The following is an 18,865-nucleotide window of genomic DNA, read 5'->3' as shown; positions in this document are numbered from 1 at the left end:
CAGAAAACACGGTGAGACACGCCCCCTGAGAGGGCTTCCCATGTGTGCCCTTCCTGCGAGGGTACACATGGCACAAACAGAACACAGAGGAAGTCAACGTGGCAGAGCAGGTCATTGGTAAAATATGGCAAGCGGCTGCATATTTTCCTCTTGTGGTGGCTGGAGCTGGTGAGGCACACTGATAGCCAAGTGTACAAAACCGAGATTCTCACGGACAGACAAAGTGCTCGAATAGTTAGAATGTGTACAACCGAGAAAATCCCCAGACTCCTGAAACAGCATCCCTTCCCTGGAACTAATTCCACCAGGGCACTGTCCTTCCCACATCAATCATCTCCAGACCCCTGGTCACAGGATGGTGGCCCCTGCTGGCTGAACCCTCCGGGACTCCCCTGAGTGCACACAGAGGGCTCTTTCCACCCAAAGCCCCAGAAACATCGGCCCACACGGCCCTAGGAACACCTCTTCTTTAATCAGACTACCTGTCAATTAAAGTATGTGGTTCTCTGACTGGATTCCTCATCCCCCACCACTCCCTACTATTCTGTCTTCATAAGGGTCATTTCAGTCCTGGGCAATAGGGTACCCAGGGCAGATCCTCCAGGGAGGTGTGGCGGGATCGTAGGTGTGATAGCTAATACAATGTCAACTTGACAGAATCTAAAATTTGCCTAGGAGACAAACTTCTGCGCATGCCCATAAAGGGAGTTTTTCTAGGATGACTGAGGTGGACAGATCCACCCTAAATGGAGATGGCATCATTCTGTGGGCTGGGGTCCTGGGCAGAATGCAAAGGAGAACGCTTGGCTGAGCAGCCACATCCCTCTCTCTCTCTGCTTTCTTGACTGTGAATGTGACCAGCTCCTGCTGCCAGGCCTCCCTCACCATAGTGGCAGCATCCTCAGACTGTGAGCCAGGATCAACCTTTCCTTCAATTCCTTGTTTGTGTCACGGAATTTGTCATAGATACCAGGGAAATCAGGTGACAGTAAAATGCAAAGAGATTATATCCTGTGTCAGGCCAAAATAGCTTGCACGAGAAGAAGGTTTTCTATGGGGCCCATTTGTAGGGATTCAACCAAGGCTCAAACATATTTGAAAAAAAAATGTACTAATTTTCAGCACTTCAGATTGGCTATAATGCTAGCATCACATTTGTTACTATATAGAGAGGGTAGCATGAATTCCATTTGAGCATTTTATCATCTTAACCAAGGGACTTGACCATCTGTTGATTTTTGTATCCATGGGAAGAGGGAATTGAGCCATCCCTTATGTATACATTTAGAACTTACTACTCCCCACCCATGCCTCATTGTCGTTCAGACTAACTTGATTCTATGTTCATTCATCAAATTTAACTTTGGCTATAAAAGAGTGAATTCAGAGAGAGAGAGAGAGAGAGAGAGAGAGAGAGAGAGAGAGAGAGAGAGAGAGTTTGAGTACTCTCAAGCCCAGATGGTCTGAGGAGCAAGCAGGCATTCATGCAGTAGGTTCATGCGCTGTGGAGTCCTTCAGTGTGAGGTCTGTGAAGAGGGCAAGCTGGATTCCAGGATATCCATCTTCTCTTCATTGAGGATGGAGGTTGGCATTTACCCAGTTCAGAGGCTGAGAGCTTTACTGTATCTTTAGGAATAGCTCTGCAAGGTCAATCATATAAAGTGAGGGAGCTGAAGGACCATGGGCTTGGTTGTCAAGCCCATCTATCAGTATGTTTTCCCTCGAAGGGAACCCCTTATACAGAGAGAAAAGAGGGGTCAAAAGCTGAGTGCACTACACCACATCTTCTGTGAGCAGAGATACTGTCATCTCAGAAGGGAAGGTCCTTGACTCAGGGGAGGTTTCTAGACAGGGTCACTAATGAAAACAGAGCATAGAGTGACTTCCGTGGCCAGAAGCACGGGTGGATGACCTTGTGATGATACAGTTTAGTGTCATATGCATTTGCAGAGTGACATTTTCAACTCCACAGTCTCAACCCTGAAGAAAAAATAAACCTTAAATAAACAGTTTGCTTTGGCCGTTTTCATCACAAAACAGTGCTCTGTCAACTAAACATCGTTACGTCACTGGGCCTTTCTCAGCGGTTCTGCCTGCCAGCCCCCTCCTGCATCTACAGACCATAGCTACCATACCTTCTGTGGTTCCAGTGAGGGTCCTGAGGGGCGCCAGCAGATTGGGTAGCACACTTAGCAAAGTAGTAGGGCGGAAGTCAGCAGGAGTGAAGATCAGGGAGGAGTCAAAAGCGATCTCTTTCAGCTCGTCCTCATCAGCGGCCCTGCTGCCGACTGCAAAGGCCATGATGCTGCCCCGCTTCAGTTCCTGGGCGGGCTGGCTGACCTCATCGAAGGACTTACCACCCGTGACCAGCACCAGGAGCTTAGGAACCCCCTCAGCAGCCCTGTGGCCGGCTGAGCTAGTGAATAGGTTGTTTCGGACAAAGTCCAGAGCCGAGCCCGTATACAGGGCTGAGCCCTCCAGGGGCCTCATCTTCCGTACAGAGGCTATGGCATCCCTTTTGGTGGAGTAAGTATTTAAATAGAACTCAGGCTTGACAGTATCTGCATACTGAGCCACTGACACCTGAACCAGGTCGTGTCCGATTTCCAGCCTCTGAATGACTTTGGCAATGAAGTCTTTGATGGCATTGAAGTTGGACTGCCCCAGGCTGGAGGAACCATCCACCAGGAAGACTATGTCCCTCTTGTTGACTTCCATGACTGTAGATAGCAATAATAAAATGTGAATTGAATAGCCACAGTGATCAGGTTCAACAGTGACACTGTAAAGCCCACTATGCACAGACAGCTCTCCCTCGCTCAGGAGGGGAACTGTCACATATGAGTGACGGGCTCACTTCCAACCCTGCCAACTTGCACTGTGCTCAAGACATCGCTTCAGAAAAGAAAATAACTTTCAGTTTCACACACCACCACTAAAGAGATCATTGGCTCTTTATCGCTGTAAGCAAGGTTTGAAAGTTTGGATGAGTAACTCCTGGGTCTTCTCAGAAAGTGTTTTGTATCACTAACCTGATGCCAAACCCACACACTGCCCAATGCAAAATCTGAAAGAGAACGGGCATAGCCTCTTTTTCTTTGGTTCTATATTATTTGACTTCCTTTGGCAGGCAAAACAGACATTTAACGGTTTTTCATAAATCTTGGGAAAGGAAACCAGTGTCCACCCCAACAAGGGCAGCCATGGGTATTCATTTCACAATCCAGGATGGGAATGGCATACCGCAGCCTGCATGGCTTAGACAAACCACGAAAACAAGCGCCTTGGCTCGAAACTCCACTGGCAGTGACTGTGACTTCACCCAGCCGCTGTCGCAGAATGTGGACAACCTATCCAGGGGATGGAACAAGGTCTCTACCAGACTCGATGTCTCAGGCTGCTCCTACACTGTAAAGATATTAGCTGAGGTGGGGGTGTTTACAAAAGGCCCCTGGGTATCCCTTGTACCAGACATCTGGTATGACAATCTAATTTTATAATACCCAACAGAAGCAGGAAGGTTGGAAATAAAGGTAAGGAAGAGCATCCTAAGAGCTGAGACCTCTCATGATGTATTATAAAACAGCTTATTCCTCATCACAGGGACCAGAGGCTGGGAAGATGATGTCAGGATCACGGGCACTGCCTCCTCTGGCTGTGCCTCCTCTGTAACACTCTCTGCACCGAAAGGCCAGGAGGGAGGTGTTTGTACATGAGCAGTTTAGTCCAGGTGCCCAGTTACCTGCTGGTGTGACTGTGTGTGAAACACCACCTGCCCTTCCTCCCTAGGCCATGAACATCCATTCAGGGATCTCTTTCCTCCTTCAGTTGAGAATATGCAGTCTCTTGGGGTTGCAGCTTTGATTGTAATGCAAACATGTCTTTGCAGATTAGCTTAGTGCATATGTGTGTGGTGGGTTTCTAATACCTCTATGTCACTGGGAACAATGTGCACACAAGCGAATGAATATACATACATATTGCACATACAATGCTCCGCATCTGTACCACATGTTTTTACCATGCATCGCTCACGCAGCACACTGGTAGACAAATATCCACGGGAGGGGCCACCTGAAAAGTGCCATGCCCACCTCCAGGTTGTGGCAAGTCACACTTCCACCTCCCAAGTTTTAGCACCTTGCCGTACATTTTACCAGTGGTCCATGGGCAGGACAGATGTCCACATGTGGGGGACACTGAAACTGTACAGCATGGACTTAGCTTTGCAGATTCTGCAGTGTGTCCTGGAGCTCCCAGATTCCATGACCCAAGTCCTCTTTGGTTACAAAAGAGGTCACTTGGTTTGTGTTTACATTTCTGGAAGCTGCTAACAGGGGGACCCCTAGAATAGCACTTAGGCAAGCATAATAAGCACCGAAAAAAAAAAGGCCCAAGCCTCTCAAAGAATAATCAGGTTCCTATGTTTGCTACATGCTTCTAACACTAGCTGATTAACCTTTGAGGGTTTGTGTACTCTCGTGTCTATTTCTGGAGATGGAGGGGCTGCTTCATGCACCATCTCACACCCAGTTCCTTTTTGTTTGTTTTGTTTGGGGGGGGGTTGTTCCTCTGCAGCTTTGGAGCCTGTTCTGGAACTCACTCTGTAGACCAAGCTGTTCTCAAACTCACAGAGATACGCCTGCCTCTGCCTCCTGAGTGCATGGATCAAAGTGTGTGCCACCACTGCCCGGCTAGCTCACACCCAGTTCTTAAACCACGTGATTCTCAGGCTTCCTGATTGGGAGCCATCTCGAGGATGCACCAAGGCTTCCTTCAGGGATCTGACAGGGCCAGGTTTTCTCTTTCCCAGAGCTCTGGTGAGTCAACTTCTCTTAGGGAGGGAGTGACCTTGAAGGGCCTGCTAATCTCAGCTGTGAAAGATCCTCATCAGCACTCTCTCCTGTGACTGCCAACAGGACAGCCCCAAGATCCCTTCTCTCTCTCCCCAAAGCCTGGGAGTTGGGAAAGGACATCCGCAGTCTTTCTGTTGATATCCCCAGTCAAATCCTCTCAAGAGTCATCCCTTCCCATCCATTTACTCCTGTTCCCTGTCCTTGGAGAGTCCGCCTATCCTCTCGTGTCTCTCTGCAGTCTTTTGAAGGACTTGGGAATCCTGTCACCTGAAGCCCCTGGTGCTCACAGCTACTATGTCCTCCCGTCCACTCCACCCCTGCTTCTAGGGTTACATCTTATGATCTTCTACAGATACTATAGGGCGTGTACACCCCTGAAATCTCCCACGACCTGCCCCTGCCTCTCCTCTTTCAGACAAATGACACCCCCACTTCTTCATCCACCAAGTTCTCAAATCTGACCTTCAGCCCTTTCCTTCCCTCGGCCAATCCCTCTCAACCTCACAACCCTCACCCTGTGCTATCCTCATGGGCTCTCTGATCCACTAAGCCTCACTTCTAAGTCCCCCTAGTCCTCCATCAGGCCCTCCTGGCAAAGCCTCCATGGTGCTCTCCCCTTCTCCCCATGTGCCACCCAAGCAAACGGATGCTCCCGGGGAAATAACACAAACAGGAAGCCTGTGCTCGCTTGACACACGGCTGACAGCACCAGCGTGCCACAATAGAATGCTCCCAAGAAAATGGTCTCCCCATTCTCAGTCACCTTATGACTCTGCTCTCTCCCCTCCACTGCCATAGGAGGATCCAATCTCCCACCTACAGCTGTAATAATAATAATACAGTTGTTTCTCTGGCCGGTCAAATAAGCCTAGACACTGCTATTCTCTTCATCCTCAGAACCCCAGCTGCCCTGTCATCTGCCAGCTCAGGGAGGCCACACTTCATGTTGCAAGAACAGCCTGCCTGCTGTTCCCTTTGCCTAGAGCACTCTTCCCTCTGTGATGCCTGGACTCTGCTCGTTTCTGCCCTACGACTTTGCAGACAGGTCCGCTAAGTTCCCTGACCCCAGGCTCTCTAACACAGCCCCATTTGGTGGACTTGTAGCTTGTGACACTTGAGAAGTGTATCATTCGGTCAGTAGCTCACGTGGTACAGACCCAACGACTATCTCTCTTTCTCCACCCTGTGTCCCCAGTGCTTGGCGTAGTTGCTGGCACATATCAAATAGCCAAGAATATCTACTGAAGATTTAGGAGTTCATCACTGAGACTCACAGCGATGTCTGTGAGGAAGGAGCTAAAATACTAGTTAACTACAGAAAACCCAGCATAAGGGCAGAACGCCACCCATTTTTTACAGAAGTTGAAGCCTCAGTTGAAGCAAGAGAATTTTCACCTGGTACAATATTTTTGGTAAGAAGTGAAGGAATGGATACCTGGAGATGTGACATCTGGCCAGGATGACAAAAGACCTGGTTCCCAGAGCCAGATCTCCCAGAGGCAGTTGTGGTACTTACTCTGCTTCTAAAACACAGAGCAGTGATTTGCTTCCGGTGTGTGCGGACTCAGAAGCTCAGTGGGCTGGAAATCCCCACCCCACCCCTGGCATTGTTTCTGTAATGACCAGGGCCACTGCAAGGCTCAGGCGCACAGCTGCATCTCAGACCACAGCCAGGCAGCGTTCAGACCCGGAGTTCCTTGCTTCAGTGTTTCCTCACAGAGCATCCAGCTTAGGCTACTGACATCCCTTCCTGTACCGCATCCCCATCCAAACAGGAGGAGAAGCAAAGAGAAAGGGGCACAACAAGCTGCAGTCTGATTGACCTCTGAACCCAGGGATACCAAGAGACTTCCCGGGAAGGCTTGCACATGGTTAGTTCTGGGGCCAAAGCCAGGTAAAGATGTTGTGGCCTTGAGCTTTCTGTCACAGTGCACTCTCTGAAATTTATCTGAAGGAAGCTGTCCTGATTCTGGCTGGATTTCACACCGGGAAGTGTGGTCCATTTTCTTCTACCTTTACCCTATGACTAGACCTGCCTGTTCACCAGTGCCAGGAAGCAGAGGTCAACTCCATACATGAGCCAGTGAGAAAGCTTTTCATTGAGACTTTAAAGTGATCTGCTGATAATTTCATACACTGGCACGTTCATTTATTTTTTTAAGAACACTGTTATTCCTTTTGCTAAGAAAAACCAGCCAGGAATCCCAGGGAACAATGGACATTACTTATGACAATGGGTATTACTCCTTATGACAACAGTCATTTCACAGGTCCAGGCTCTTTCTTTAGACAGCTAGCAAACATAGATAGACAGACAAATATTTCCACACAGAAAAATGAGAATCACAGACTACAGATGCTAGCCAGCGTCTCCCTCCTGTGAGCCATTGTTCACGTGCTGTTGAAGAACAAGGAGAAACAGGGTCTGATCAACCAAGGACGGATCTGAAGGTATCTCTGTGTGAAGGCAGCACCAGGAAGTGAACTGAGTGCTTATGGGTAATGAAGCCTTTGGGAGTGTGTCCCCACATACTGGATGGTTTCCAACTGGCCTGGTTAGGGCCATGAAGCAGACACCATCTGAAAGTGATAGGCTCTCAGACCCTCAGCCTTTCTGCTGCCCCCACACCTCCAGTGTTTAAGTGTGTAGCTCTCGTATGATGTTGACTGGCTTCTTTAAAAGAGTGCAGTTGGCCGTGCTGCTGAAGGCCCTCCACTTGAGCATAGATGATAAATCTGCCACTCAAAACAATTCCTTTGAAAGCAGAGGACCAGAATGGTCTATGAATACCCCATCCAGTAGGTGCTCAGCTGGGCCTTACCTTCAGAAATGTCCCTCTTGTGACCACCACATTGACACGGGAGCAAACACCACTCCCCTTTGCTGCTTTTGGGGAGCCACTATTGATGAGTGGACTTCTAATACACAGACAATACCCTGGAATAGCTTTCTCAGAACTGGCGAATCCCTCAAGCCCCTTTCAAGGTGACTGGATAATAAACAGATAACTCATTGATGTCCAATATCTCAAAGCAGCAGGTTTGTTGCATTAGCCTAAAGAGCACGTTCTGCTTACAAGTTCTAAGAACATTTCATTCATTCGTCCATCTTTAGATTTCTCTGATCAATGCAATGACCACACACGGCCCATACAGACTTCAGCACATCACAGAACGACTGACTGGCTGTGGGTACTTACGGCTTCACTCCAGTGTCCACCTTTCTTTCATGACAAGCACCACACAACACACCCCCCCATTCCTGTAAAGATGGCAAAAAAAGGCATACGTACCTTGTGTCACAATAGTCGGCGGTTGCAAGACAATGTGCCTTTGGGCCACACCAACAAGGTACGGCAGTAATTGCTCCTGGAGGTCCCCAAAGCTATGGAATTCCGGGACAGTAAACACCAAGCTGTGATCAGTAGCTATGTGTTGAAGCTCTGCCCTGGAGGCGGCCTGGGCTCCAAGGCCGAAGGAGAACACACTAGCCTGCTTCAGAGCTACCACCCCATCCCGAATGTCATCACTAGAAGGCCCAGCACTTATAAGGACCAGCACCTGGGGGACCCCTTCCTCTGCACGGCTGCCACCTGTCTGAGTGAAGAGATTCTCCACCACAAAGTCAAGGGCCAGGCCTGTGTTGGCCAACTCCCCCCCAGCGAAGCTGAGCCTTTTCACGGCATCTAGAACCGTAGCCTTGGAGGGGTAGGTATCCAAGGAGAACACGGTTCGGGGCTCATCGCTATACTGGACTACCCCCACTCGAATCTGCTGATTTCCAACTGAGAGTCTCTCAAGTACATTTACAAGGAAGTCTCGAATGACAGCAAAATTGGCACTTCCGGTGTTGTCTGAGCCATCAATAAGGAAAACAATGTCGGCTGAATCTTGTGCTTTAAAAGAAAGAAATGCAGGAAAAAAAAAAGTGAAAGCATTAGAACACGTGACCACATGCATCACCTGACGTGTTTCCTTGGAAACCAATAAGAAACACAAAACACAGACAAACAAAACACGGTGTCAATGAAGGCGTGTGGAGTCTCTTTTAGTTCTCCATTCTGAGTGGATAAGAGGCAACTGCTTAGGGATTGTGGTGGAAACGGGGCCACTCATAATCAGTTTTCATCTGTGATACCTTCACAGTTAAAATCCAAGGGAGAGGTCAATATTCCGGACCTTTATTTCTAAATTTGGAGGGAAGTATCATTGCATCAGATGATAAGGTACCATATTGCAAGAGATTAGGATGTCACAAACCCAAAGGCTACTTCTAATCTGTGCTCTCGTTTCTCATCAATTCTGATGCACATGCAGTTTAGGAAACAAAAGCTCAGGTTTGTGGCCCAGTGATTGATAGCTCCCGAAGTTTATTTGATTCCTTGGATGACTATTGTTCATTTTGTTTCTTGAAAATTAAAACAGATGACTCCACACATGTCTGGGACCCAAAACTCAGACACAGTTTAAAAAAAAATCCCTTGACGTGTGATGGTTCCTACATTCGTCTCTCAAGTGTGTGGCCGTGTGGAATCGAACAGAACAGGGCATTGGGGTCAGAAATGTTTGTTTTGCGTTGCCTCTGTATTCAGTCAAATAATGAAGAACGTTGTTAAGCAGAGTGACATGAAACCAGCCATGACATAATTATCCAACCTCATTTTATGACATCCTAGTGGATCACCTAGCAGGACCAAGATTGGCTAAACCAAAATGGGTGTGGTCATCACTGAAGGACATAAAAATGGCTGCCAAAGACCTTTTTTGCCCCTGTGATGGGAACTTGAGACTTCCATTCTATTACTGAAAAATGGGGACTACACAGAGACTCAGGTAACGGGGAGCGAGGAGTGAGACTACAAGCCAGGGCAAGGAAGTGCAAAGGTTTACCTCAAGCAGCAAATATTTTAATACTTAAGGGTGTACAGGGGCCATGAAGGGCCTCTGCGTGAGTATGAATATTCACGTTCTTGGGCTCTGGGGCATAATTATGACACTGTAACACAAGAACAGACCTTTCATTTGGATTTTTGAGTGCCAGTGAGTGTTTCATATTTAAATTTAGTTTTTCCTTGTGCCAGAAAATCTGTTTATGTTCTCTCTGGGGAAAGACCCACAAAGCTCACTTCACTAAACCGACGAGTTTTCTCTCAGGCAGTGTTCTCATGGGAGCTGAAGCAGAGAGTGTCAGGCTTCAGTGTGCTTTCTTCCCCAGGTACTTAAAATCCTTGACCATACAACAGGCTGTAATCCTGAGAGAGGTTCAAGCCAATGAGATGTGGCAATTTGGAATGTTGCTACCACTGTCCTCCCTACAAAATACAAGAGGACAATCGCTTTGCTACAGCGACTGAGATCTTATGTGTCAGAATAACTGTCATTCAATATCAGCAGACCAGACCCTTGGTTTGAACTCCAAAGTATTCCACCAATCTGCAATAAAAATACAAGATTCTTGGAGGATCTTGAGAGGATGTAGAGCCAGGGAATGTGGGTTACACAGACCATAAAAATGGCTCTCACCATTGCATGGCGGACACCATAAAACACCTCTATGTTTCTAGGCCTAAGTCAGTGACCTCAAGGGACACAGAAGGACCTGTTGCTGGGTCATCCTATCTAGACACTTTAAAAGAAAGTTAATTATGATCCAAGATGGATAATAGAAAGATCTTCCGTCATAGCAGGGCATGATACTTCTGATTTTCAATACCTTCGGCAACAATTTCTAATGGTGTAAATCCCAGAAAAGAACTCTCTGGGTGGGAAAGGAGGCTGAACACCATCAACGGTAAGTCATAAAATGGTGGATAATTTGTCATCACTGAATCAAAAACCATGATCCTCTTACACACATGATAATGGAACACACAGAGCATGCGTTGTTAGCTGCGAGAGCCGAAGCCTCACAGAGACCCAGGACCCCCGGGTCCTTGTGTGCAGCAAGGCACACCAACGGCCAACACCAAGTCCAAGAGAAACCAGACTGGAAGCTGTCTGGTTTCCTACTTCGTATCTCATGCGTCACACTCTCTGTGGCGCCTTCTACGGAAAGCGTTCAAGGTGACAAGGAAGAGCCCTAAGTCCTAGTTGCCTGAACTCTCAGGAAACATCACACTCCTATTTCCTGTGAGAAACACAAATTTGAAGAAAATGTATGCTGAACTCAGAATCACCTTCAGCTTTTTATTTTGGGTACGTCCATTTTCAGAGGGTGACAAGAGGACACCTAACGAGAAGAGCAGGGTCCATTCAGAATGGTGAGCCTTCATGCTTTCTGTGTGTAGGCTCTTGCTTTAGAAGATAGAACAGTCTACAGGGAAATGGTCCCTGCGGCAACCTTACTCAGACCACCGACGTGCCTTTTCTTATACTTTATTCAGGGCTCGCAATTGGGATCCTGGCTACTCGTTTTTATCTTATTTTAGTCTTGCTATGGAGCACACAGTGAGACATGGTATGAAGGAGTTGCCGAGTGCAGTTAATCAGAAGAGAGAAATGACACTCCACCCTGGTGCTGGTGCTGTCGGTGACTTAGACATAGAAGACGGAGATGTTCTCTTGGCAGAAAAACAAAGGTTTTAGCTAGACAGAAATATGCAGCTGGTAGACTCTCCGCTCATGCAGTGGTCATTCTGGGTCTTTCATATACAATGGCTGCATCACCTCTTCCTGTTCATTAGTTTGCCAAGACATTAACTTTGAAAATGTGCCACTCTCTACCAAACACGTTTTAAAGTGAGTCTGTCACTACACCCATAGTCTGAAAGGGTTGGGTCAGAGAATCTTGGTGGCCACAGACTGTTACCCCAGGTCCCCCCTTGTCCTTCCCTCTGAAACGGGAATGTGATCTAGGGTGATCTCTAGAACACACTTCCGTGTCCTATAACCTGGTGAATAACACAATGCTGGATGAGAGCCCTCCATCACTGGAAGCAGGAAACCCCAGTAGTACAGATACGTGGTTCCTGTTTCAGAGGGAAGGACAAGAGGGAGACCATCTCTTCCCTGTCATTTGGTAGACCTTGGTGACCCCAATCCTACCAAGGCTGAGATCGTGGAGGACCATGGAGAAGCCATAGGATGAACAGCCTTCTGAAACTCCTTAGGATGTCTCGGCCCTGAAGCACTTGTGTACCCAAGCCTTTCCCGTAAATGGCAATGTGTTTCCTTCTGCTGATACACACCACCTCCCTCTTGGCCTGCTGCTTTTAAGTCCCTGTGGTGAAAACCTGTCTGGCATTATGTTCTTGTAGCAGCTCAAATTGTTCTGAGCCACCCCTAGGTTTCCCCACATGCCCCTCAGAGTACTTGATCCATGCCTCAAATTCTCTCCTGCCCCTTCATCCCACTCCTTAGTATCTTCATTAGTAGGAGACTGACTTCAGCAGCTGCCTTACCTCCAGTCTCCTGCCTCGCCCATCCTCTTGGGGGAGGGGCAGAGGTGCTCATCAGCCTTGCTTCCTCTCCAGCTTCCTCTGGGCTGTACCTGTCTTCTGACTCCTGGTTGCATGATCCCTCTTTCCCTAATCAAGAACCAGCCACGAGCCACGTGCTCAGCCTCTCTCTGTGGCATCAGTCACGTGGAGAGCAACCTGCAGCCACACTGCATAACTCCCTCTTTCGAAACGCCCAATCTGGGAGCTCTTTTGATTCTGAAAGTTCCTGAGGAGTTTGAAGGAAGCTAGTGGGACATCCTGGTGGCAAGGTCCCTTGACGGGCAAGTTCTGGTTGTTAGTGTACGCTGCTGGAAGTCGGCAGCCATTTCCTAAGGACTGTGGGAACCCTCATCGCGTCTCTGCGCCCGTTGTTCCAAACAGCTCCGACCTCAGGCTTCTGTCCCTGGCTGCCCCCTCTGCCCCCAGCATTCTAGAAATGACCCATGCCCACTCACCTGAGCTGCTCAGCTCCTCTCCTACCCACCTCAGAATCCTAGGTGTGGACCCTCTCTCTTACGGAGGAGACATGATTCTCTCCCATCATGCCTCTCTACTCCCCACACACTCTCCGCTCCTCCCCGTGTGCTGCACGGACTTACGTTCTAGCACAGGGTGCCCTGTGACTGCCCATATCTGATGGGGAAGCTAGTCCTGGCCCCTAGGCAAGATTAGGGCTGAGCAGGACAATCTACAATCTTGTCATATTCCTTCCCTCTCCGTCTTTTGGAACTTATCAATGAAAGGGGAGAACCAATAGGCTTGATTGATTTAAGGACCCTCCGGTTACTGAGTCTGCCCATCTGTGTAATATTAACACCCAGGGTGATAACCAGCTCCTGTCACACACTCTGAGGGTGACCGTGAGCAGGCCGTTAGAATCCGAAGAGTCTCATGGTTACAGTCACAGGGGCACAAAAGACACCAGAGTGCAGACCTTGGGCAGGGATGCCGCAGCTCTGCCCTGGCTCCTTACCCAGCTTGTCATCCACCCTCAAGGACTCAAGTTTCTCCCAAACAAACAAACTTGGACTGCATCACAGCTAGGACTCCCTGTCCTCTGATTCTGTCACGTCTTAATAAGTTCCAGTCAGTGGCTAGGAAGAATGGTCCACCGATGGCCAGACACAAACGTGGGCCAGAACTCTCAGCTCCTAGACGGATACCTGCTCGTCTGAGCGAGGCTTTCTATTTAAGAGATGTATAGGAGCTTTGGGATAGTTGTCAGAATACAAGTTTTAAGGTTCACATGTCGGCTGTTTCAGAAACCTCTTGGGTACTGGTGGAGGCTGTGTCTACAGGAGAAGGAAGAAGACTCACTAGTCAAGCCTTTGTTTTTAAGCTTGAGAACATCTCTTCCAGAAGCCCGCAGCGTCTCTTAGGCACTATGTTGCTTTAGGCCAGTATTTGCTAAGCTCAGAGCAGCAGGGCAGGGAGACATTACCTGTGATGTCTTTAAGGCTTTCCATGTCCCCAGCCCTTTCTGAGTTCACGGAGGAGCGTATACAGGACACTAAGTTCCCTACTATATCATGAAGAGAGGTAACGTTCTCTAGGTTGAAAACATGCATACTGAGTGGTTCGCTTGCTATTTCTCTTAAGGCTCCTTCGTCTGCATCCTCAACTCCAACTGCAAACACGTTAACGTCCGCAGACTTTAGTTCTGCTGAGGGCAGGGCAAAGCTGTCCTCTGTTTGTCCGTCAGTTAACACTATGATAACCTGAGGGACTCCATCAGCGGCCCGGCTTCCAGAAGCCTCGGTGAGGTGGCTGTGAATTATGTACTCTAATCCTTTTCCAGTCTGATTGCTTCCCCCAATGTAAGACATGTTCAGAATATGAGAAAGGACTTCTTGTTTAGTGTGGTACGTATTAAACAGGAACTCGGTATGTGGGTTTCCGATGAGTCGGACCAGAGCAAATTGGAAATCATTGTCTCCCACAGATAAAGACTCTACCACATCAGACAGAAACTCTTGAACAAGCAGGAAACGGTCCTTCCCAGCACTCCAAGAGGAATCCACTAGAAACACTATGTCGGCAGCAGCACCGTTTCTGACATCTTCAAAAAAAGACATTGGTTCAGATTTTTCTCCTGATACAAACCATGATCTCCTGTTGGAGCACCTCTTCTTAAATGAGCTAAGCGCATCCTCCGCTACTAACGAGTGACTCATATCTGGGTTACAATGGAGGCAGGGAGGAGGACTTACCTGCTGAGCAGAGCCAAGAACCAGGACAAGGCTGCTGCTATACCCAGCAATACTCCAAGTCCCATACTGAGTAGCCCCAAGTCAGAGGCCAGTGGAATATTCCAGAATAGAGGAAACATATGTGGGCACTTTTGAGAGGCATGACTATGACAATCTGACCCCCCCTGCCCCCATGTCCACGTTACCAGACCAAAGGGATGTCATGTCATTGTCAAACAACCATCATTAGCAGCTCACTCTTCAGTGTGGGGTAGAAAGCAAAGCGGCCCTGACAGGGATATAAGGAGATCACCGGTGCTTTATGAGAACTCACCACCCCACAGGGTTTCTAAAACCTTGTGAGAAATGTAATATGACAAGTAGGTTCTATATGTGGAGAAAATTGGGGCTACTTAGAGGGAGAAGCTCTCTAACTGGCTACTACGTATTTCCAGAGCAGAGCAACCTGCCTATGCTCCAAGCAGTAGCATGCTTGGTTGAGGATGAGCCATTTCCTGGCATTTATAGAAACCGTGGGATGAAGCCATCTGTGGCCCTGGGAGGAGCCTTCAGAAGCTGCAGCCAGATTGACTCTGACACTCTACTTACCTCAGCTTTCCCTGAGAGGCCCTAAGCCTTGCTGCTCTCCCACTGAGGTAGGCTATCTTACACTCCATCTAAAGAACCCAGCCTTGTAGACAGCACTGTGGAAGGCCCAGTACCCCTGGGCAATAACAGGGAGACCCCGACAAGGGCTCCTAGTTCCAACACAGGAAATTTACCTTGCTGCCCTAAAATTCTGAAAGCAAATTCTTTGTAGGGTGTTAAGGTCTGCTGTCTAAGGTTGTCTAGGGAAACATATTTTTTTTTAAGATACAGTGGCTCCATGATTAACTGTCATTCTGTGTCTGGTGTTAGAGACAAGGGAGGTTGGGTTTTGTTTGGTTCTGTTTCTTGTTTGAAGAAAATAACTTTTATCATAGTAACTGTCTTCCTCCTGCAAACTGGTGCCAGGGATGTGGGAAAGTCCTCCAGATGGCGAACCATGGCGTGGAGAAGCTGCTAAGACCCAATGTGAAGATAATTCAGCCCTCAAGCTATTTAGGATTTGAAACTCAAGTTTCAGCAAAGAAAAAAAAAGTCACCTTGCCTGGACACAGTGTCTGAAAGGCCTGCAAAATTTGTATACTACCTGTGACATGTGCTGCTCTCTCTCTCTCTCTCTCTCTCTCTCTCTCTCTCTCTCTCTCGACATCCCCAGGCTCCATGTCAAGCTCTGGGTGGCTACTAGCCTCAAGCAACTGGTGCTAGGTTTTGTTTTGTTTCTTAAAGCAAACTTTACCTGCTTGCTGTTGGGCATGCGTCATTGCAATGCCTGAGAGGAGGAGGCTAAAGACGGCCACTAGGGGCAAATGCCGGTGTTTCCTCATTTTGAATGTGTAAGCACCAAGTGTGAACCTAAAAGAAAGGACAAGGAGAAAAGAATGATCAGTGTTTAGCTTTCATGTTGCAAATTTTTCCAAAACCTATCGTTTTCTGTGTCGTATTAGGCTTCTGAATAGGCTTGGGGGTGTGATTCAGTCTTTGGACCAGCAGCAAATAGATAGATGATAAAAAACCAGGCAGGCAGACAGACAGGCAGACAGAAACAGACACGTCATAGTGATATCCAGTTGGCAAAATCCCTATAGACAGCAATATTCCTCAAGGTTTATTACCTACTAACATTACAGTTCTCTTATGATGCACTCTGATGTCCCCTCAAGGACGGATTCACCCAGTACAGTTCTCAGAATAGGTCCCCATTATTAAGTGACATATAACTGCACACCACACTCACACACACACACACACACACACACACACACACACACACACCATCTCTGGCTAGCCATTCCCAAACACCATGTGAAAGGTATAGCTCTAGTTTCTGAATGGACCTCCAGAGTACCCGCCCCACAATCTGGAACATTCTGTTTTCACTCCAATTGCTAAGTAACGAGCTAAGTGGGCACCCTCTTCTGGAAAGTAGTATCAAATAACCCTGCAAGCAAAGCTCTCTTACTCTAATGACTGCACACGTCAGCCACAGTTAGGAACTACATAACTAAACCTTTTTCCAAATTGAGGCAGGCAGCAGCTTGAAGAGAGCACACTCCTGGGGAAATGGACTGAGGAAAGAGGCTGGGGAGGGAAGCCCTCGTGCTGTGCACAGAGGGTGACGGGTGTCAGGGATGCTCGCCTTCCTGACAGGAATAGGCTCTGCCCAAATGAAAGCGCCGAGGCCTGTCTCCAACTCTGCCTTGTCCTCCCTTGCTAGCCAGCATGTTCCCTGCCGTGTGCCAACCTCCCCTATCATCATCATGGAACAAGCCCAAAGAGATTCGGCTTGCATGGAGATGAAGCCAGAGCTGAGGGTAGAGTGCGCGTTCCCTGGTTTCCCATCATGCAGCAACTGGCAGCTGCAAACCTGCCCTCCAGGAAAGCAAGTTCAGGTGCAGAATGTTCAACAGCCCACATCCTCAAGCCCCTCAGACTTCACACCAGCTCCCTCATCCTCCTGGATCCAATAACAAATCAGCTTGGGACTGGAGTCTTCCTAAAGACTCCTGCACAGAGCTGGCTGAGTGTCTCTGTCTAGGCTGAGGTCTCCTTACCTCTCCTCACTTCTCCGTGACCTAAGGCACTGATTCCTGTCATCGGGGAGCTTTTTTCTTTGGTAGTGGGACTGGGCATCTCCCAGTGAGAAACTGGAAAGCCTGGAAGGCGAGTAAGGGTATTTCAAAGAGGCCCAGGAGAGGGAGCAGAACCAAGCGTATCATCAATATGATTTCAGATTCTCACTCCGTTTTCTTCTGTACTGAGTCTGAGAGCATGCTGTCTAATACTGGGAGTCATCTAGACCAGTCTGTTGTTCAAGGGGAAAGTCTGCCCTGCTTTAAGAAACTGAAAATCATTTAATCTAGGGATAGTGGGTTTACTTCCTACTTTGCATTTCATTATTAGGGGTTTTAGATGTCATAAGAGGCTTTTCCCATGAATTAAAACTCCCTTCTCTGTTTCACAAGGACTTGACAGATTTTCAAATGTGTATTTTTTAATCTTATTATATTAAAAGCCCAAATACTTGCAAATCTCTTCTACATCCCTGTTTTGGAAATGGGTCGAGTCTGTGGGGGACAAGGAGAAAAGAGAACAAAGTGGGCATGTCATGTGGTTTGCACAAAAACCTTCGCCACTATGTGGTTAGGACAAGACTCTGTGAGACCTCGACTGTGTGAGGGCAGGAGTATTCCTGAAACCAGATAACCTGAATGATCAGTTGTTTCCAGAAATACACACCAAGATTGTATTCGAAAGCCTCTGAGCTGACGTGGCCACTGTGGAATTTGAGTTAGCTGCCAGACCCTCCTGAAAATAGGGCTCAGGAGTGGGTGGCTGCAGCGGGAAATCCCATCAAACGTTTAAAGAATTAACCCAAGTTCTGCCCAAACTCTCGTCAAAACACTGAGGAAGAGGCAACACTTCTAGACTCATTTCATATGGCCATCCTTCTAGTGAAACATGAATGTGAAAAGAAATGACCAGAAAACTGCAGACAATATTCTTTACAAAAGCTGATACAAGCATGCTCGGGCAAATTCTAGGAAACACTCAAATGCAGCAGCTTAAAATGAGGACACACTATTACCAGATGGGTTATGTTCCTGGAATGCAAGGACGCCGTGAAAGAAAGATAGATAGATAGATAGATAGATAGATAGATAGATAGATAGATAGATAGATAGATAGATGGATGGGCGGGCGGACAGACGGATGGACAGATGAACAGATAATGTGTTCAGGACCAGCAAGATGGCTCAGCAGGTGAAGATAATTGCCACCAACCCTGATGGCATGCATTTGATGCCTGAAACTCAGATAGTCAAAAAAGAGAACCAGTTCTTGCAAGTTGCCCTCTGACCTCCTTGCACACAAGCAAATAAATGGAACAAAATGTCAAAAAAGATGTAAGAGAGAAAAAGAACATGAAGTTGCTGGGTGGGGAGTTGGGGGAGACCCTGGGAGGAGTAAAGAATATGATCTAGATACTTTGTAGGAAATTCTCAAACAATAAAGAAAAACATTAATACAAATCCTCCTAGAAGAGAACAGGGAGGAGCTTCGTGACACTGCACTTGTATCGATTTCTTGTGTAAGACCCTGAAAGCCAGTCAGGCAGAGAGACTTGACAAATGGGACTCCATCAAACTTAAAGACCCTGCCCAGATGCCGGGGCTGCAGCTCAGCTGGTAGGGTGTTGGCCAGCATCCCCAAAGCCCTGGGTTTGATCTGTGACACCCAATATACCAGGTGTGGTTACACCCCTGTAACAGCAGCC

At 47.8% G+C, this 18,865-nt stretch overlaps 1 protein-coding gene across 1 annotated transcript in view; it reads right to left on the bottom strand.

Annotated features, from left to right (window-relative positions):
- The window catches only part of Col6a3 (collagen type VI alpha 3 chain), a 79,973-nt gene that overhangs the window by 49,188 nt on the left and 11,920 nt on the right, over positions 1-18,865 (bottom strand). Inside the window, exons 2-5 of the mRNA XM_041649992.1 lie at positions 15,827-15,942; positions 13,737-14,354; positions 8,150-8,752; positions 2,136-2,720 (exon numbers count right to left, since the gene is read on the bottom strand). Of these exons, the coding sequence (XP_041505926.1) occupies positions 2,136-2,720; positions 8,150-8,752; positions 13,737-14,354; positions 15,827-15,914 (1,894 nt within the window). The 5' untranslated portion in view covers positions 15,915-15,942. The remainder of the gene's footprint in view (positions 1-2,135; positions 2,721-8,149; positions 8,753-13,736; positions 14,355-15,826; positions 15,943-18,865) is intronic.

Source organism: Microtus oregoni, unplaced genomic scaffold (genome assembly GCF_018167655.1).
Source record: "Microtus oregoni isolate MIOR12 unplaced genomic scaffold, Mior012 000004F_ref0000308, whole genome shotgun sequence".
Classification (NCBI taxonomy): Eukaryota; Metazoa; Chordata; class Mammalia; order Rodentia; family Cricetidae; genus Microtus; species Microtus oregoni.
This window is presented reverse-complemented; position numbering and strand designations above follow the sequence as displayed.